Consider the following 20,732-nt stretch of genomic DNA (forward strand, 5'->3'; position numbering starts at 1 on the left):
ACGATGTGACTCTGCAGCTACTTCAGCCGCTACGTAGAGCACTGCCCCAGTGTGTATGTACTATGTTCTCTTACGGAATGCAAACCCTTCTCATCCCCTTCTATCTTCTCTTCTCTCGCTCAGAGGCTGCCTCTGAACCTCACCCTAATAAACCACCCACTTGAGCTCTGTTGCATCGTGTGACTTCGTGGTGCCCCGTGGCGCCAACCTCCTAAGGTTGCCTTCCATTGTTAAACTATCACAGTTTCCCTTAATGTCTAGATTTTCCACTTGTACTGACTTGATACATTTCATAGCTATTTATGTATTGATTACCTTTCTTTCCCTGTAGAGTGTAAATTCCCTGAGGGCTGTTCATTCTCGGAGACACCCACAGAATTTAGGACAGTACTTGGCACAGGGTAGATGCCTGGTACCTACCTAGAGAGTGAATAAATGAATCAGTCTTTCTGGAAAGACTCCCTCAAAGAGACTCCCTCAGAGACAGATTTCCTTAATCCTTTGTAGCAATCAGAGATCTTTATTAAAACAAGTCCTGCACTCCTGTAGTCCCAGCAGTAGGGAGGTTTAGGCAAAGGAATCTTAAGTTTGAATTCAGCCTAGGCAGCATAGTGAGACCCACCTTGTCTCAAACAAAAGGCCCTACATGACCGATAGACACTGTGTGGGAGGGAGCGTCCAAGGCTGAAGTTAAGAAAAGGTTTCTGGCCTCAAGCTCACAGAGATCTGCCTGCCTCTGCCTCCCAATTGCTGGGGTTAAAGGCTACAAGAGCTAGTTCCAGGACAGAAACCCTGTCTCGAAACCCCACCACCACCACCCCCCAAAAAAAAAGAAAAGGAAAAAGAAAAGGCTTCTGGTTGGCAGAGAGCTTCTCCTGCCTATTAGTGTTGGTCAACTTGAAACAAACCAGAGTCACCTGGGAAGGGGAACCCTCAGTTGGGGAATTGCCTCCATCTGATTGGCCTGAATGCATGTCTGTGGGTGGTTCTGGGTTGTTTAAGAAAGTTGGGGAGCAAGCCGGTAAGCAGGGTTCCTCTGTGGTCTCTGCTTTAGTTCTTACATTCCTGTCTTGACTTCCTTCCCTGGCTTCTCTCACTGATGGACTGTGACCTATAAACCAAACAAACCCTTTCTTCCCCAAGTTGTTTTTGGTCAGTGTTTTATCATGGCAACAGGAAGTAAACAGAGACAGCCCCACACAGCCATACATGATAACAGAAAACAACAGGTAGGTGAGAACTGGCTTGGCCAGCAAACAGTTTTGCAAATAAAAAGACAGCCTGGTTTAGTTTATAAACACGCTGCAGTTTTTATTTAGTCAGCAGTAGGTGAAAAGTAAACGAAGTGAAGCCGGTGACCGGAAGCAGCACATTCTGCGCATGTTCGTCAGCCACTCGGCAGCCTCGGGAAAGGGCGCCTACTCTTCACTTATGACTTTGGTGTGGACCTCTCGGCTCTTCACCCGCAGCTTGTTGACCTGGGACTCGGCAATGTCGGCCCGCTCCTCAGCCTCCTCCAGCTCATGCTGGAGCTTGCGGAACTTGGCCAGGTTGGTGTTGGATTGTTCCTCCTGAGCACGGACAAGAGTTCGGGCAGTTAGATGCTGGGGGGGTCTCTACGTGCCGCCAGGCTGTCTACAATTGTATTCCCTTGTCATGTGCTGCCGATCTGACCTCCAGCCTCAACCCAATTTGTACCCCTCGTGTCAATTTTGACTTGAAGCAAGGAAAAGAGAAATTGGTTTTCAGGTGGAAGAGACCAGTCTTTTGTCAAATCTGCTTACCACCTCCCTGCTTTTTGAAAAGATTTATTTTAATTTTACTTTATGTGTGTAGGTGTTTGGCCTGCATGTGTGTCTGTGCTACATATTCATGCCGTGCCCGGGGAGACTGGAAAAGGACATGGGAATGCAGTTACAGATGGTTATGAGCCACGATGTGGATGCTGGGAATTGAACCTGGGTTATCGGAGAGCGCAGCCAGTGCTCTTAACAACTGAGTGTCTCTCCAGCCCCTTGCTTACCTTTTTCTGATGTGTCTCTTGGGTGAAAAGGAAGAAGGGACCCAGGTACCCTCAAAGACTGCAGTAAGCAAATATTAACAAATAGCTTTGGGAAACCCACTAAACATTGTTTTCTCCTGCATGTAAGACTAATACAGAAGAAGGGAAAGCATGGGACTAAGCTGTAAGTTGCCTCTTTTGTGTGGCTGTTAATATTTTTGTCCTTTCTTCCTTCTTCTCACATATATCTGGAAGAAGGGGGCCAAATAGGGCAAGTGCAGCTGGGGGATCTTCCTGCATTTCTTTGCTGTGCGGTACCGCTGAACCCAGGGCCTCACACCGCTAGCTGTACCGCTAGATCTTCCACCACATTCTCCCAGTTACCGGGATGGATACAGGGAGGAAGGCCTTACTTATACAGTGAGCCAAGAAGTCAGTTGAGGGTGTGTGTGTGTGGAGGGGTGGGGATCCATATTTCACTTTGGGGAATATTTGATTTTGGTATGTTGAGAGACAGGAATTGTTCATCCTGGTGTTAGTGATTCTGTTGTCTGTATTGTTATCAGTTCAGGTTGGGTATTTGGAGCTTTCCCTTTCCCCAGCCTTTCTGCCTAGTAAATCAACATCTCCTCTTGAGGCTTAGCCTACAATTAGCATGGGAGTTTGTGCATTTATATTTGTAAGATCGCAGCCCCCAGAAAATACAGGAATGGCGGATTCTTACAGTGTGCCCTTCTTCCTCACCGAAGGGGTTTTGTTTCTGTTTCTGTTTTTGTTTTTTTTAAACACATTTTCTCCCTGAACAGAGGTTTGTTTTGCTCTATGAAACCTCAAAGACACTTACGGCCTCCTCAGCTTGTCTCTTGTAGGATTTCACCTTCGCTTGTAGCTTGTCCACCAAGTCCTGCAGCCTGAGCACATTCTTGCGGTCCTCCTCCGTCTGAAAGTTTGATTTAAAAAAAAAAAATGTGCGTTCAGTCCCAAGAACTAGTCTCATCACCAGAGCCAAAATAAGTTGCGGGTATGCTGAAAGGGTGCCTGGGGGAAAGCTTGATCAGCCTGGGCTATAGTCACACTTGGAAAACGTGCGCCGGCCTCTGTGCTGTAGAATTCTATGCACCTTGTCCAGTCCTCCCACAGCTATGCTGGGCGAGGCCGCACTAGGACTGCCGTCTTAGTTTCCTTTGCTTTAATGTCTGTATTCTTTTCTCTCTTATGCTGCTTTTCCTCCCTTCCTTTCTTCTCTTCCTCCTTTCTTTCTCTCCTCTCCTCCCTCCCACCTTCCTTCCTCTTACTGCGGATCAAACCTGCGTGCCCCCCTTCTGTGTTGTTTGGTAAAGGCCTCCCTCACCACCCTAGCTCGATGTATGCCTATAATTAGCAACTCTGTCTTTATCCTTGATACGTGCATGGAGTTAACACGCACGTCTGCGAGTGCCACCGAAGCAGTCACCGGGGTTTTCCTTTCCTCTCGGGCACAATGTCTGTGCACTCTGGAAAGCACTGCTCTCACCTGGTAGGTAAGTTCCTTTACTCTTCTCTCGTGTTTCCGTAGCCCCTTCACAGCCTCAGCATTGCGTTTCTGTTCATTCTCAACCTCTCCTTCAAGTTCCCGGACCTGTAACCAAGAGAAAGATGTAGCTCCGCCCCTCCAGTCAGTGCCGGGGAATGTTAATTAGCCTAGGGCCTATTGCAGGTATGGCCAGGGTGTTCCTGACCCCAGGACAAGAAGAGTGTGTCCCCCTGCCCTTCCCAGATTTAGGGTTGAAGGCACCCACCCTGGCCTCCAGTTTCTGGATCTGCTTCTTGCCGCCCTTCAGCGCCAGCTGCTCGGCCTCGTCTAGACGGTGCTGCAGGTCCTTCACCGTCTGCTCCAGGTTCTTCTTCATCCGCTCCAGGTGGGCGCTGGTGTCCTGCTCCTTCTTCAGCTCCTCCGCCATCATGGCCGCCTGAAAAGCAAGTAAATCAAGAAAATAGTGAGCCCAGTGGTGGCAGGCGGCACAGGTGTGAGGAGAATAGGAGCATGGCCCTCACGTCAGTGATGGCTTTCTTGGCCTTCTCTTCTGCGTTGCGTGACTCTTGAATCACTTCTTCCACTTCACTCTGGAGCTGTGAAACATCGTTTTCCAGCTTCTTTTTGGTGTTGATGAGGCTTGTGTTCTGTGGGGAAAAAACGGAAATTTACAAGATTTTCAGACTTAACCACTTGGGATTTATAAATGTTATATTTTTGTCTAACTCAGAAAACCCAATGCAAGCACTTACTACCATGAAGTATTTTGTTTGATGTAGACTCTTAGTCATTTGCATAGTTGAAACCTCCTTCCCGGTACTCAGTCCTTTACTGCCTATCTGCCTTATATAGGAGGACCTCTGAAGTTTTAGGAGTGCCTGTATTGACAGGGTGTGATGGCCCATGCTTGTAATCCCAGTAGTCTGGAGGCTAAGGCATGGGGATCATGAATTTAGGGCTAGCCTGTGTTATATGGGAAGACCCTGTCTCAAGACAAGAACAATGGATGCTCATATGAGTGATCCCCTGTTACTTGTTCTCTCATTTGTTTTATTTATATTATTCTCTGTTTAAAAGTTTGTTTTTTAGTGTGTGTGTGTGTGTGTGTGTGTGTGTGTGTGTGTGTGTGTATGAGTGTAGGGGGACAAAGGGAGAGTTTGTCTTTTGGGGGGATTCTGAACTTGTATTATGAAAACATCTTCTTAAAATTCCAACCCAGTATTCTCGGAGGGGACTATTTGGAAATACTAGAGTGTATATTTTAGTGTCCCGGAGATCCTACCAGGGGCTGCTACTACATTTAATGCCTGAGCAAGAAGGGAGGCTAAGTGCTGGGTGAGGCCTGGGAACAGTAAGCACAGAGCAGCTGAACTCCACCGTGCCACCGACAAGTGTTTCATGAAATGTGTTTCGGTTTGGAGTCAAAGGCCTGTTTACTCAACATTATTCTCCCTGGTTTTAAATAACACCCAAAGCCTAGCCTTATTTCTAAATTCACAAACACTTTTTGGTGAAAAATCTGGAAGAGAAATAGGAATGCTCAACAAAGTCACCTGTCACCCTGTCGTAACTGCGGTGGTGGTTTAGATGCGAGCCCATCCTTGGTTTTACGTATGGACTCGCTCTCTGGACTCCTGACTTAGCCGTGCCCCAGCCTTTGGCTCACCTGGGTGTGGAGGAGCTGCACCCGCTCACTGGCATCCAGCAGCTCCTGCTCTGCAATCTTCCTGCCCCTCTCTGTCTGCTCCAGCGTGGCCCGCACCTCCTCCATCTCAGCCTGCAGCAGGTTGGCTCTGCGCTCCACAATTGCCAGTTGCTCCTTCAGGTCCTCCTGGCCGCGGAGAGCGTCATCGAGGTGCAGCTGAGTGTCCTGTAAGTTAAAAAAAAATGCTTTGCTCTGAAGAGGAGATGGGTACCTAGGAGATGAGCTACAACAGCGTACTGGTGCTAGGAGCAGGAGGTCACTTGCCTGTCTTTTGTATGCTCTTAAGAATGATGGTGGCTCTTGTTTAGTGTGTGAGCAAATCATCAAGGGACAGATCCTTGCTCTATCTCTGCCTTTATCTTGTTGCCTGTCACAGGCATGCCTCTATTCTTTGTCATTTATAGAGCATTTTCTACAAGTTCCACATCATGCATGATAGCTGCTGCCTCACTGGATCCTCACTGCCATCCTTGCGGTGGGAAACTTACTCTTATTATGTAGAGGAAGTAACAGGCCCCAGAGGTGAAATAACTTGCCCAAACTCAGAGAATGACAAAAGGCCTATTTTGTGGAAAGCCTGGGTATTTTCTGTCTTGCCTTTTCTTCATCTTTTGGCTTCTGTTTGTTCTTCTACATATACTTTCCGGAAACTGTTATGTTTTAAGCACTGGCATTTGGCTCCCTTGGTACATTCAGCTGTATAATTTGGCAAGTGGGGGAGTGGCTATGAAAGCCAGTGTTAACTGTCCACTTGACAGACTCTATAATGACCTGGGAGAGGACAATGGGCGTGCCACGGGGACTGCCGATTACCATGACTATGTTAATTGATATAAGAAGCCCAACTGTAATTGCAGGTGGGGCAATTCTGTGAGCAGGGGATTTTGGACTGTATAAAATGGGGAAAGCCAGCCAAGTGCTAGTTCGAGTTCATTTCTCTCTGCTTGGGTGCAATGTGACCCGCCGCTTCACCTTCCCCCTGCCTTGACTTCCCTGCTGTGGTGGACTGGACGGATGACCTGTGAGCTGGAATAAACGCTTACTCCTTTAAGCTGCTTTTTGCCAGGGTGTTTTTTATCACAGCAGTAGGGAAAGTAGTTTAAAACGATGGCTTAATTGTGAGAACGGCAGACAGGTGTGTTCTTTGACTCATCTGAGAGTCCAGTGGCTGTCTACCTTCAGCATGCCTTGGGTGTTCCTGTAGTTCCTCAAGCTCTCAGCAGCCAAGCGGTTGGCGTGATTCAGCTGGATTTCCATCTCATTCAGGTCGCCCTCCATCTTCTTCTTGACTCTCAGAGCATCGTTCCTGCTCCTGATCTCCGCGTCCAGCGTGCTCTGCATGGTCTCCACGACTCTAATGTGGTTTCTCTTCAGCTGGTCGATCTCCTCGTCCTTCTCGGCAATCTTCCTGTCGATCTCAGACTTGACTTGGTTCAGCTCCAGCTGGATGCGCAGGATCTTTCCCTCTTCGTGCTCCAGAGACGCCTTAAGGACATAGAGATCAGTCAGCACTGAGCGGAAGAGAACTCCTTGGCGTCTACTATGAGTTTGTGAGGCACGCTCCTATTGCTGCCATCTTATTGAACTTTAAAGTTAAAGTAATTGTCCTAAGAACCTATGAGGCGAATCATTTTTGCTTATCCGGCTATGGTTTGTATCGGTCAGCTCTGTAAGAAAGGTACTGTGCACTATCTAAAGATTCATGATGGTACTAATAGAATCATCTGATTAATTTTGTATGTAGTATACATAATGTTTTGTAAACTACAGTCTTCATGTGTGCAATACTAATCTGGCATAGAAACTATCAGTTTCAAAATACTTTTTTTCCTGATTATATAGTACATACTCATTATACAATGTGGGGACAATATATAAAAACAATTTCCTATTGTCCCTCACAAAGAGGTAACTATTTTAATGTGGTACATTTTTTTATACTTATTTTTTTAGACAGGCTCTTTTGCTGTGTGGTTCAGGCTGGCCTTGACCTCATTTATGATCCTTCTGATTCACCTATTTCTATCTATTTTCTATCTAATTGAAGTTGTATATGCAAATATGTCTTGCATATATATATATTAAAAGCAAATACTTTTGTCTATCAAAAATCTTTCCCCATATTAATCATACTTTTTGCCTTTTTTCCACTTATTTATTTGATAAATAATTGAGAGACAGAGAGAGAGAGAGACAGACAGAGAGAGAGAGAGAGAGAGAGAGAGAGAATTCAAAGGTCAGAGACAAATCTGTGAGAGTTGCCCCTCTCCTTCTATCCTGTAGGTGTAGGTTATGGAGATTAAACAGGGGGTATAATGTTTGGTGGAAAGTCCTATAGCCCACCGAGCATCTTTGTCTTGAAGTTTTGCTCCTTTCTTTTCTTTATTTTGAGATAGAGTTAAAGAGTTTTTCTGTGTAACAGCTCTGGATGTCCTGGAGTTTGCTCTGTAGACCAGGCTAACCTCGAATTTACAGAAATCCTCCTGCCTCTGCCTCCTGAGTGCTGGGGTTAAAGGCGTGTGCCACCACCACCCAGACAAGTTGTATCTCTTTTAAGACTAGTTTCTTGCCAGGTGGTTGTGGTGCACACCTTTAATCTCAACACTTGGGAGGCAGAGGCATGTGGGTCTCTGTGAGTCCAAGCCCAGCCTGGTCTACAGAGTGAGTTCTAGGATAGCTAGAAACCCTGTCTTACAAAACAAAGAGATTAGTTTCTTGTGGTAAAGTCTAAGAAACTAAATTGATGGGTTAAAGTATTTGTGTTTTTCTCAAATTTATTTTTGTTTTATTTATGTGCATACATGTTTGTGTGGGTGTGTGTCATATGTATGCAGGAGCTCCGCGAGGCCAGGAGATGGTGTCTGATCCTCTGGGGCTGAAGTTACAGGTGGTTGTGAGCCACAGATGTGGGTCCTGGGAACTGTACTCAGGTCCTCTGGGAGAGCAGTAGGAGCTGTCACCAGCTGAGACATCGCTCCAGCCTCAGTGCTGGCATTGCTAACCACTTAATCAACCTATGCACAAAGGTACCATCTTTAAATTGTCTCTGCTCTCCAGTAATGTATTCAGCTCATGGTGCCATTACTCAGCTTGATGCTTTTGCTAGTGTTTGTCTTTGATCCCCACCCCCCAAGAATGTAGTGACATGTACCTCTGCTTCCTCTAAGGCAGCCTGGATCTCACATTTCTCTTGTTCCACTTGTTTCTTTATTTTCTCCAGCTCATGGATATGCTTCCCTCCCTCTGCGATCTGCTCGGTGAGGTCAGAAATCTCCTCTGTGGAAGAACAAATGAGAGGAAGAGGTGGGAATGGTAGCAGCATGGGAGGGTCCAGCCAGGGCTAAGGAGGATGGGGAAGGTGGGCAACATGGGAGGGTCCAGCCAGGGCTAAGGAGGATTGGAAAGGTGGGCAACATGGGAAGGTCCAGCCAGGGCTAAGGAGGAAGGGGAAGGTTGGGACTCACGTTGCAGATTCTTGTTTTCTCTCTTCAGAGTCTCGAGTTGATCCAGAGACTCCTCGTAGGCGTTCTTCACCTTGAACAGCTCGGTGCTGAGAGAACGGGACTCCTTTTGGGAGGACTCCAACTCAGCCTGAGTTTCCTCATACTTCTGTCTCCACTCGGCTAGAACCTAAAAAAACCCACAGATTATCAGCTGGCAGAGGGAGAAGGAAGACCAAATGAAGTTTTTGTAAAGTTTAAGTAGGTTAGACCACCTTGTCGAAGTTCCTCTGCTTCTTGTCCAGGGCAGCACAGGCTGCGTTGGTCCTCTCCACGTCCAGCATGAGGTCCTCCACCTCGTTCTGCAGCCGCTGCTTTGTCTTCTCCAGGGAAGCACACTTGGCGTTCACAGCTTCCACGTGCTCCTCAGCCGCCTGCAGACGCTGAGCCAGCTTCTTCCTGAGAAGTTAGCCAGACTGTCAAGACCTGGCCAGAGCCAGGAACAAAGGGATAACGCTGTGGCTCCTTCTCACTGTCCTGTCCTAGACTGGCAAAAGCATCTGCTCTTCAAAGCAGTGGTCACCAGGCTTGTATTCTACAGTAACAAACTGGAGAGTGCCAAGGTGGGAGCTATTTGGACTCGGTGAAGTCCAAATTTGGAATCTTGGAATGTTACTGGATTCCCACAGGCTGCTGTCAGTGCTAGGTGCCTTAATATATTCAGTGACTTGGAACTTATAGGAATTCTGATTGGGGATGACTGTGAAAACTATTTCCTAGTACAGTATTGTGGATTGGTTTATACTACCTGTCTTAAGTAAAAAAGAAATTGAAGCTAACTAGATACTCTTATTGGGCAAGAATATACCAAATATGTTTGTTTTCTCAGACTTTCTGATTCCTTTCGTGACCCCTGCCCCCAGAGACTAGCTAATTTGTTTAAGCCATGTATGTTTGGACAGTTTAGCTGGGAAACACAGTTGAAGGATAATTTGGACATTTTATGCAGCAGAAGCAAAGGCGAGTTTGACCTTCATTTGAGTGTCCTATGCTCTTTCTTTCTCCCCAGTGGTGTGCCAAGGTCACATCCTTAAGACACACACAAAAAAACCCTTTAAACTTGACACCCAAGAACATGCAATTGAAGGTGCCCTCTGCCTACCAAGACTAAACCCATATCTTATTTAGACCAATTCTCCACACTTTGTACAGTTGAGGGAACCTGATTGTGCATTTTAAGAGGAATGTCTGTCTGCTCAGAGCTTACGAAGATGACCGCTGAGGTCAGAACATCTGGTTGCAGAACCAGCCGTTCCCCTGTTAATAAGTCTATTTGGAAAAACAGTGATGGCGACCTAACACTGCTACGCAAGCTAGGTGAGCGGCTGAATGTGAAGCACTTGACACAGGAACGGAGACGACCAGGAGAGGCAAAACTGGCGCTTGCTTCAGCTCCTGAATTGAAATACACGTGATGAGAAGAAACTGCACTCGATAAATGTTAGCTACTGATATGTTCACATCATCCTCAGCAAGACCACCATCGCTTCTCGTGGGAGTTGCTGAGTTAAGCAGTGCCGGAGACCGTGATTTGTTCTCTTAAATTCCTGCCACATACTTGGCCTCCTCCAGCTCCTCCGTGCGCTGGATGGCGTCCGTCTCATACTTGGTCCTCCACTGGGCCACCTCGCTGTTGGCCTTGGACATGGCCCTCTGCAGCTCAGCCTTGCCTTCCTGCTCCTCCTCGTACTGTTCCCGCAGCAGGTCACAGTCGTGGCGGGAGGACTGCAGGGCGTGGGCCAGCGCGTTCTTGGCCTGCAGAAGTGACAGTCCAGTGATTTCAATTCATATATCCTGTAGTACTTACGTACCTCAAGTAGAATAGAACTGGGCATTCTCGGGATTGATTCGTCAAGATCTATGGTAAAACTCACCTTGGTTTCTTCCTCAAGCTGACGCTTCAGCTCCTCAATCTGCTGGGTAAATGCCTGCTTGCTTCTCGACAGCTGAGAGACTAAGGCGTCTTTCTCATCTAACTGTCGGGAATACTCACCTAAGAACAGTAAAAGGGGAGAACTCAGGGTACAACAATAAGCGGTGTGCAGGTGTATGCATTTTTTATTCATTTTTAAATACTGTTACGGAAATGGAAAATAACAAACAAAAAAGTCAAAATGCAGATTTGCAGGCAGGATTGCCACAGGCGCAGAGCAAACCTCTCTACTTATTTTTGCTTCCCCACACCTGTGTGGTCTGCCTGGAAAAATTCTGATAGTTTGTTGATTTCCCTCTAAAAAACGAGAGCTTTGCTGGATAGGAAGAATCCCGTTCATGCAGTGTAGGTTGTGCGGAGCCCGAGAAGGTGTCCCTACCTGCTTCCGTCTGCAGGCGCCCTCTCTGGGCCGTCAGCTCGTTGATCAGCCGTTGCTGTTCCTCCTCCTTGCTCTTGAGCTCACTCACCTGGTCCTCCAGGGTGCGGCACATCTTTTCAAGGGTTCCCTATGGATCATGGGACAAGGAAGAATCAAAACTGAATACAGGCAGAAAGAAAAGATAAACCCTGATTTCAAAAGTATTAAGATGATTTAATATTAAAAGAATGAAATATAGTTTTAAAAATACGTGAGCTATGAGTAGAAAGTTACGACGTTGGTGCTTTGGCATATGCCAGAATTGAACAGACATGTTACATTTATTATTGGAAACCACCAATATAGCCAATGATGCTGACATTCACTGAAGTGGATTTCAAAGTCATCTTAGTGGGGTATAGTCAGTACTTTTAGAAAATGAAACTTAAGGAATATATTAGGACAGAAAACATTTGAATAAATGGAACAAAATGCCTGAGAACCACATTTGATGCCAGGAACAATGGATGCTGTTTTTCTGGCTCATTGCCCTCCTCTAGAGACAGTGTTCAGTACCTTGGCTTTGGCGACTGTCTCTGCATTACTGCTAAGGTCGTCGATCTCCATCTTCAGCTCGCTCTTCTCCTTCTCCAGCTTCTGCTTGACCCGCTGTAGGTTGTCAATCTGCTCCCCAAGCTCCGCCATACTGTCCGCGTGCTTCTTCCGAAGTGCGGCTGATGTGGCTTCATGCTGCAGGGTAGCCTCCTCCAGGTCCCTGCGAAGCTTCTGGAACTCAGCCTCTCTCTTCTTGTTCATCTCGATCTGGGCAGAAGTGGCCCCACCAGCTTCTTCCAGCCTCTCGCTGATCTCCTCCAGTTCCCGGGAGAGGTCAGAGCGCTGCTTCTCTGCTTTGGCCCTGGAGGCCCTCTCTGCCTCGATTTCCTCCTCCAGCTCCTCAATGCGGGCCTGGAAATCAAACAAGTACACTAACCCATCTCAAATTCATTTCAATTTTCGTGTTTTGGGGTATGTTAAAAAAAAAAAAAACAGAAAGATGAAGGACTGGGCAGGGTTGTCCAGGCCTTTTATCCCAGAACTCAGGATGCTGAGACAGAAGGATTGTTAGTTTGAGATCAACCTGGACTGGATTACATAGCATGGCCCTGTCACAAAACACCTAAAAAAGAAAAAAAAAGAAAAGTGAGACAATTCACCTGCAGCTCCTTGATCTTCTTCTGCAGCTGGGTTTCTACGGCTTGTTCATCTTCGATTTTGCTTATCAAGTTGCTGATTTCAAACTCCTTCCTTTAGACAGAATAGCAGACATATTAAAATGTGAATTATTTGAAAGATGGCATCACATAGAATTCCTCCCGGAGCCCCTACTTTTTAAGCTTCTCATCAAGTTGCTGTTTGTCATTTTCTATGTCCATTGTGGATTCTTGGGCCAGCTTGAGGTCCCCCTCCAGCTTCCTCTTTGCCCTTTCCAGGTCCATCCGAAGCTTCTTTTCCTGCTCCAGTGATCCTTCAAGCTGATGGGAAAGAGAACTCCACTAAAACTGTGATGCATTTAAAGAAATATTTCAAAAGGCCATTTAAAACGTGCTTACATCGTCCACTTGCTGCTCAAGCTTGGTTTTGGCTTTGGTCAGGGTGTTGACTTTGTCCTCCTCTGCCTGGAGGTCATCCAGGGTCTGCTGGTGGGCCTCTTGGAGGGCCTTCTTCTCCTTAGTCAGCTTGGCGATATTTTCGTCCAGGCCCGCCATCTCCTCCGTGAGGTTTTTCACCTTAGGGAGTTAGAAAGAGGTAGTCTCAACAAAAAGGCAGCCCAATTGCTTGGAAGAACCTCCCTGTGGTGCAACCACTAGTGCTCATACCTTGTTCTCTGTGGCATGCTTCTCCTTCTCCACCTTGGCCAGGGTCAGCTCAAGGTCGTCGATGTCTTTCTTCAGCTCTGAGCACTCGTCCTCCAGCTTCCTCTTCTTGGCCGTCAGCTCGGCGTTGATCTCCTCCTCGTCCTCGGCTCTCTCGGTCACCTCTTTGATCTTGGCCTCCAGCTGGATTTTGTTTTTGATCAGCTGGTCGCACCTTTCCTCGGCATCGGCCAAGCTGTCTGCTTCCTGTGGAATCATCAAGACACTTAGATGTCTGTTTCTTATTTTGAAGCTTATTTTTTATTTTTGCACAAAGTATTTAGTGTCCGTCCGAATTCTGTTGAGTTTCTCAGCACGAATATAAAAACACCTCTAATTGACTATTTTATCTGACTTAGAAACATACAACTAATTAAAAAGTGAAACTGGGTGTTTAGAAGCAAAGCAGTGATTGGGCCAGAGAAGGTATGACTGTAGAACTGTATCTAGAAGAAGAGACAGGTTTGCAGACAGGGAAGTCTTATCTCCAAACATCCTCAAGTGTTGTCTTGGGAAAGTTGCTTTCCCTCCTAGTTTTTCATATATAAAGAAAGAGGTTATGATAAATCATTTCTGAGAGCTCTTTAGTTGTTATAGTCAAAGATGTTGATTTAGTGGCATTGGTTAGTTTTGGAGTCAATCGTTTTTATCAAAGTATTAGTTGTCAAATAGAATTAAAAACCGATATAAGTAAAAAGTAAATTAAATACATTTCCACACAACAGCCTTCTCAATTCATCCAAACATTTATGATGGTCCATAACAATACTACAATGGCTTGAAGCTTCCATTTCTATTTAAAGGATGACTTATTAGCCTCAAAATGAATTTCGAAATCTATAAGAACAAGTAATTCTGAGAAATGATATCACCCCACAAAATTCTACAAGTAACTAATTAAAGAACTCAAAAATACAGCCAGGAATTTCCGAGCTTACTCTGCCTTGGGCCTTTCTCTACCTCCTGCAGTAGTTGTTTCGTCTCAATGTTTCAAGTGACTGAGGCCGAAGATGTCTCAGGTTCTTGTTTTTCTCTTTTATAGTGATAGGCTCAGTGCAGATTTAGTCTTACTGGTCTACCAGGAAAAGGGACAGAGAGGATCTGGTCCTAAGCATCTGGAAAACCATCCCTCTCGTATTGTCTTCCTAACACCGTTGGTCTTGTTGACCAAGGAAATGGGAGGTTATGTCTGGCTGAAGTGCTGTTGCTAAACTCACTTCCCACCGTGGCTACAACTTCTTCCTGGACTCATCGCCAGTGGCATAAAGAGACTCCTTCATCCTTTTGGAAGAGTTGGGGAGGATGCCCTGCGCTGCCTTCCAGGGTAGTTCAACTAGAGCAGATGCAAGTATGTATACTTACTGAGTTAAATCTCGAGGGTTAGGAAAGGAGGGATGTCTTATTATCTTGACTTCTTCTTTATTCTCTTTTAAAGACAGGGTCTCTCTACAGAACCCTGGCTGTCTTGGAACTCACTATGTAGACCTACTGGTCTTAAGCTCACAGAGATGCACCTGCCTCTGCCTCTCAAGTGCTGATTATCTTAATTTATAAGATGGTCTTAAGCACTTGGGGCTTTTTTGTTTTGTTTTATTTTGTTTTGTTTGAGACAGGATTTCTCTGTAGTCTGGCGCCTGTCCTGGAACTCACTCTGTCGACCAGGCTGGTCTTGAACTCACAGAGATTCTCTTGACTCTGCCTCCCGAGGGCTGGGATTAAAGGCGTGCGCCACCAGCCAGCACTTGGATTTCTTATTTCTATCCTGGAAGATTTTATTGTTGTTTTGTTTCTTTGCTTTGCTTTCTTGTGTTGGGCTAAGGACTAAACCCAGAATTTTGAGCAGATGGCAAAATGTTGTATCAGTGGGCTGTGTCTCTAGTCCTTTTTCACTTTTTATTGAGACAAAATCTTACTCTGTTGCTGAGGCTGGCTTTGAACTTATTTTATAGCCTAGACAGTCCCTGACTGGGGATCCTCCTGATTTGGCCTCTGGAGTAGCTGGCGTTAAAGGCCTGTACAGGTAGGCTCAGCTCAGAATTATGTTTTTAAGGCTGGGACAAGGCAGCTAAAGACAAAGAGGTAAAATATTTGAGTAAGATTTGGGAATACAGCTTTAAACTGCTTGCTTAAAAGTTGTTCAATTTTGTGATGTTACTGAATCTTGCCTTTCCCCTGTGTAATGTGGAAGTAATTGTAGCTTTCCTTCTCAACACAATATTGAAAAGTAAGCAAGGTACTAACAAAATAAAGCCACCATTGCCCCTCCAAAGATTTTTTCCCTCAAGTAAAGTCCCATGTTGTAAGTGATAGTCTCCAGAAGGCCAGGCAGGGCCCTGGAGCATGATGATGTGACGGGTTCCCCTCAGACCGCTCACCGATTGAACCTGGAGTTGCAGGTCATTTTTCTCTTTGAGGAGAGTGACCATCTTTTCCTCCAGCTCCTTCCTCTTTGCCTCCGACTTGGCGAGCTCATCTTTGGTTTTCTCGAACTCCTCCTTCATGTTGGCCATCTCCTTCTCGGTCTCCGCACTCTTCAACAGGGGTTTGATCTTGAAGAAGAGCTTCATCCAGGGCCAGTGCTTCACATTCATGAAGGCGCGGACGTTGTACTGGATGCAGAAGATGGCTTCTCTGGAATGTGGGAAAAGGTGGTGTAATTGTTTGACTGGCAGCAATGTGATTGACATTTATCGCAGACAACAGGCTTTTCCTGTACCGACACATGTTCATTCGCACAATCAGAGTTAGTCTGTAGTCCTCAGTGTCAGCTACTTTGCTAATATGGTGTTATTCCTAAGGAGCAATTGAGCATGCTCAGCCCCTGGTGAGCTGCCAAAGACAGCCTGAGCCTGGAGGGCACAGATTGTACTGTCTGAGCCACTCCTGCCGCAGAGAGCTCACACATAGGAGAGTAGTGGCTAGGAGGGCATGGCCATTGTAATTGGATTGTGCTGTCCTGCTGCCGCCACACAGCTTCGAGCTGCCAGCCGAGGAGCCACGTGCTGGATGATTTGTCTCCTCTCAGTTCGGCCACTCTTTCCTTCAAATCTTCCCTCTTTGCATCACCTCTGGATTAGTCACACTTCTCTTCTTAGTGTCTCCAGATAACGTACTGGCTCTTCTAAATTCCTAGAGTGAACTAGTCCTGCCAGTTCAGTAAGTTCATTAGCATCGGAAGGCAATTTTTTAGCAATGATTAAGCTCCAAAATTCTTCCATTTAAATAAAAAGTTGAAGTAGTAATATTGGTACAGGATTTCAAACGGTAGCAATGAGCCGGCAAGGTCTGGCTGGCATATAGGAACATGCGGGCATCTTTAAGTTGATTAGCATGCAGTTTATTTTATTACTATTAGCTCCGTTTCTCAGAATTCTGACTCTGAGAAGGTAGCTACCATGGCTCAAGCTATGATAAAGATGGATGGGAAAAAGAAATAACCAAAACTCTTGTAATGCTAACCTGAAAAATACAGCTGAACAAAATGAGCAAAATGGGGGCATGGCTAGTAGCTAGTGCGATGTGCAAAAATGCTGCGTAAAAAAAAAAAATTGTTTGAAGTTAATTTGGGAGAGAAGAAAGGGACTTGTGACTAGGTAGATATAAGTGACGGACGAGGTCTGCACAGACAGGAGACTAGGAGGTGAGCGGGTTATCTAGCGTGCCTGGGAAAGGCTGTGTGGTTAGACAGGAAATATACGATAGAATATCTCTGCTATGATATGATATCACGAAAGATATGATAGAATAAAAGGCCTTGACAGCCAAGCCAAGCAGCTTGGATTTGGCGTGGGATCCCACGGGGAGCTGGGAACAGAAACGAGGGTGATGAAAGCTGCTTGCTGCAGACCGTTTCTGTGTGTCAGCTGGATAGGGAATGGAGCAGGAGAGAAGTTCTGGGAAGCTGAGCCTGAAGGGCGACACTAAAGTTGACCTGCTCTAGGGGTGAAAGCTCACGCTAATTGAAGAATGAAAGGCTCAGTGCACGGGGAAGGCTGATGGAGAGTCCCCGGGGACCCCTGTGATCCCACTGCTGCTCCCAGCTGTTACCTCCTCTGCAGCATCTTCTGATACTCGACTCTCATTAGGTATCCCCTACAGACCGCTTGCGTTCTTGTTATTATCTGGGCCAGCTTCTCGTCTCTCATTTCTTCCAGGAGACCCAGGAGGCCAGCTTTGAAGAAAACCTGGAGAGGCAGAAAATCACGAGTCATCCCCACACTTCAGCAGGCACAGAAAGGGCTGTGGGTACGTGGGTCAGGCGTACAGGAGTCGCAGCCATACCTTGGTATGTCCGAATTTATACTGGGTGTGGTCAATATCAATAGAGCCCAGGAGCTTCTCCGAGGCCTTCTTGCTGTCGATGAACTGTCCCTCTGGAATGGCACTTGCGTTTAAAACTTTGTATCTGTTGCATCAAACACAGAAGGAATGGTCAGAAAGGGGCAATCACTTGCCCAGTGGCCACCAGAAAAAAAAAAGTACTTGCTTAAATCCCAGAACAAAAATGGAAGTAGAGATCTAATGGTTCTCTAAGATCAGGTTGTGACCCAGCCTATTATTCTGTCCTCTATCACAGGACTGAATTATTTGACTTCTCATTTGCATAAAGATGCTAAGTAGGAGACACGAACTGTAAGGAGCAAAGCACAGCAACTCGGATGATAAATACCCATAGCATCCAGCGTCATCCAGCCAAGAGGACTGACCTCTGTTTGAAGTCCCCGTACAGGATCCTGCTGGGGAAGCCCTTCCGGCAGATGCGGATGCCTTCCAGCACACCGTTACACCTCAGCTGGTGCAGGACCAGTTCGTGCTCCATGGCACCTGGAAATAGAGAAAGGAGTTAAGCCCTGGATACTGGACTTTCAGATGGAGCCTGCTTTGTTATCCGTGTTCCGAGTCTTACCGGGGGTTTTAGTTTCATTGGGGATGATACACCGTACAAAGTGAGGGTGTGTACTTCTCAGGTTGGTCATCAGTTTGTTTAAGTTTTCCTAGAAAGTGAGACAGAAGGGTCTTGAGAAAGTTGTGTTTTGAGTTTCCTTTTCTTTTTCTTGGTGAGGGAGGTAAAAATTACCCAGCACACTCTGGGCTACTGGACATTGGCGTATGAGGCTTTAGTTGCTGTGTATTTGGAAGGCTTCAGTATTTAAGCTGCTAAACAGCCAGAAAGTCAAAGTATTGGAGATAAATGCAGATTACCAAGGTAACCATTGTAACACCTAGGTCCAGACAGCAAAGCCAGTCGCCTCCATACACAGACAGAATTCTCAGCCAGCACCAGAAAACAAAGACTACAGGCTCCCTAGGGAGTCAGCTGATGCTGTGCCCTTCCCATGTCTCCCCGGGCCTCATCTGAAAATGGTGAAGACGATCTCTGTGGCCTCTTTCATTTTCCAGCACTCATAATGTTCCCTATAGCTAGCAATTCTCAGTGACAACCTGGGTTAGCAGTCATGTCAATCTGTGCTTTACTTCCTTCCTTTTTTTTAAAAAAAAAAATCATCCACAGTGTCTTCTAATTTCTTGTTTTGTTGTCTGAAGAGTGTAGAAATGTGAGGCGATATAATTTTGTGTGGGTGGATCTTGGGTGCCTGAAAACATTTTCCATCTAAAGTACACGGGAGAGGGTTTATCCTAAAAATGAAGTAATTGACTATGACAGGGAATGTTTCACTTATCCATAGAGAACACATGTGTCTCTCACTTATGCTTTTTTTTTTCGCATCTCAGTCATTAGGAAATCAAAACAAATAACTTGGATAGCTAAGCCTGAAAAGACCTTTCCAGACAAGTTGACAAAGCAGCCATCTGTCTCGCTGGATAGTGCAGATCAGAGTGAGATGGGAAAAGAATAGGAACAAATTTCCTCGGTAGGTCACACCTGCGTTTTAGTTAAAAGCAATGAGGCATGAAAATCCTCACAAGCAGTCCTCGGGGTAAATATCTTACACGCTCCTCTCAAGGAGAGCCTTGCTGCAGAAGAATTATAGCTGCATTATGGAAATGTGCACGGATATAATGGAAAAGCTACACTGTTTTGTAAATAGAAGTCTTATTGTTTTATAGTTAACCATCCATTCAGGGCACTAGACTTGGTTTCAGGTGGCTTTCATCTTTTCTAAAGATGTCCAAGCCATCTCAAGGTGAAAGGTGTTTTGGTGAGAGAATCTTCTAAAGAATGTATCTCTTGTTCATTTTCAAAGGAAATTTGAACCCTGGCAAAGTGACACATGCCCAGAATCCTGTACTCAAGAGTCTGAGGTAACAATTTCACAAGTTCAAGGTCAGCCTGGCCTATGTGGGAAGATCCTATCCCAAAGAAAACAAAGGGAAACTCAAGAACATCTTCAAACGATACTGTCAGTGAGATAGGAATGCAGCCATCACAGGGATAACATTGAGGGTCAGAGGTGCTTCCTTTAAAAGCATCCTTATTGTTGGCATTTAGTGTGTGTGTGTGTGTGTGTGTGTGTGTGTGTGTGTCCAAGAAGCTTCTAAGGACATGTGGACATTCTCGAATGCTTCAGATAATCATAATAAGGAATAAAGAATAAAGCACCCATCCCTACCCAAGTATGGCTTTAGATCTATCCTGATGAGAGTGAATATCTAAAGTGATTCCTATCACCATGCCATTCCCTTCTGATTTATTCTAAATACTATACTTACAATCCATAGAAACTGAATATATTTTTCCAGTTTAAATTTATACTTTACCCTGAAGAGGGCTGACACGGTTTGGAAAGAAGAACCCTTCTTCTTAGCCCCTTTTTTCGCGCCGCCATCTGAGATGAAAAGAAAACCCATCAATAGTGTAGACTCCCAGAGGCCAGAGCAGCATAGAAACATTCTAGGGGAATAGTTTGATTAGATGAAGGACATAGAAAGTACCTGCTTCAGCGCTGGCGTAGGTGGAGAAGAGACTGGCCAGAGTTTTCATGGCTGACTTCTGGTACAACCCCACCACGGTGTCATTCAAAGGGTCCTTGTTCTTGTCCAACCAACCAGTGATGTTGTAGTCTACAGTGCCCGCATAGTGCACCAGCGAGAAGTGGGCTTCCGCCTTGCCTTTGGCAGGCTTGGGCTTCTGGAAGTTGTTGGACTTTCCTAGGTGCTGGTCGTACAGCTTGTTCTTGAAGGAGGTGTCTGTCGCCTTGGGGAACATGCACTCCTCTTCCAGGATGGAGAAGATGCCCAGTGGCTGAATTCAAAAAGTAGATCTATGTCAACCTCACTTTTCTCAATGGGTGCAGACATGGTGGCTGCCATTTGATTTATAAGCACCCCCAATTAGTTATAAATGCAGAGTAAGTCAGGCTTCGTGCTCAGACAGCCCCTTTGTCGTTCCTAGAATGACTTTCCCAGCATCTCACCTCTCATTCCATCTGTAGCATTGGGGTCAGTTAAAAGAGTAGTTGCACACAAATCCCAAGGAATTTGCAGGTAATTTGTTAAATACTTTTAATTATCATACCTCCCCCTTGTTAAATGAATAAATTTTTGTCAACGTTTTAGCTTGCTTCAAAAAGGATATACCGGAACTGGGAAAGTAGCTCAGCGGGTAAGCGTGCACGCTGTGTAAGAGCCCACATAAAAGCTAGGCATGGTCATGTGCCTACCTGTAGCCCCATTGCTGTAGGGCAGGTAGAAGGTCACCAGCCTAGTAGAGGCCTGGACTCAAGAATGTGATAGAATAAGATACCTAGCATCCTTCTCTGGTATCCACATGTGCACAAATGTATCTGCATGTGTTTGCATGTGTGTGTGTGTGTGTGTGTGTGTGTGTGTGTGTGTACACTCACACA

General features: G+C 45.8%; 1 protein-coding gene across 1 annotated transcript in view; it reads right to left on the bottom strand.

Moving 5' to 3' along the window:
- Nucleotides 1–1,285: 1,285 nt before the first annotated feature.
- Nucleotides 1,286–20,732, bottom strand: part of LOC125409353 (myosin-8) — a 31,273-nt gene continuing 11,826 nt past the window's right edge. The window contains exons 15-39 of the mRNA XM_087910509.1: nt 19,819–20,128; nt 19,645–19,712; nt 17,831–17,918; nt 17,631–17,748; nt 17,206–17,329; nt 16,972–17,108; nt 15,300–15,555; nt 12,889–13,131; nt 12,622–12,798; nt 12,398–12,543; nt 12,226–12,316; nt 11,588–11,977; nt 11,033–11,159; nt 10,595–10,713; nt 10,279–10,475; nt 8,936–9,119; nt 8,685–8,850; nt 8,372–8,496; nt 6,397–6,705; nt 5,182–5,385; nt 4,037–4,162; nt 3,781–3,951; nt 3,516–3,620; nt 2,847–2,942; nt 1,286–1,571 (exon numbers count right to left, since the gene is read on the bottom strand). Coding sequence (XP_087766635.1) covers nt 1,419–1,571; nt 2,847–2,942; nt 3,516–3,620; nt 3,781–3,951; nt 4,037–4,162; nt 5,182–5,385; nt 6,397–6,705; nt 8,372–8,496; nt 8,685–8,850; nt 8,936–9,119; nt 10,279–10,475; nt 10,595–10,713; nt 11,033–11,159; nt 11,588–11,977; nt 12,226–12,316; nt 12,398–12,543; nt 12,622–12,798; nt 12,889–13,131; nt 15,300–15,555; nt 16,972–17,108; nt 17,206–17,329; nt 17,631–17,748; nt 17,831–17,918; nt 19,645–19,712; nt 19,819–20,128 — 4,230 coding nt within the window. The 3' untranslated portion in view covers nt 1,286–1,418. The remainder of the gene's footprint in view (nt 1,572–2,846; nt 2,943–3,515; nt 3,621–3,780; nt 3,952–4,036; nt 4,163–5,181; nt 5,386–6,396; nt 6,706–8,371; nt 8,497–8,684; nt 8,851–8,935; nt 9,120–10,278; nt 10,476–10,594; nt 10,714–11,032; nt 11,160–11,587; nt 11,978–12,225; nt 12,317–12,397; nt 12,544–12,621; nt 12,799–12,888; nt 13,132–15,299; nt 15,556–16,971; nt 17,109–17,205; nt 17,330–17,630; nt 17,749–17,830; nt 17,919–19,644; nt 19,713–19,818; nt 20,129–20,732) is intronic.

This window comes from Myodes glareolus, chromosome 9, assembly GCF_982192425.1.
Source record: "Myodes glareolus chromosome 9, mMyoGla1.1, whole genome shotgun sequence".
NCBI classification, from domain to species: domain Eukaryota; kingdom Metazoa; phylum Chordata; class Mammalia; order Rodentia; family Cricetidae; genus Myodes; species Myodes glareolus.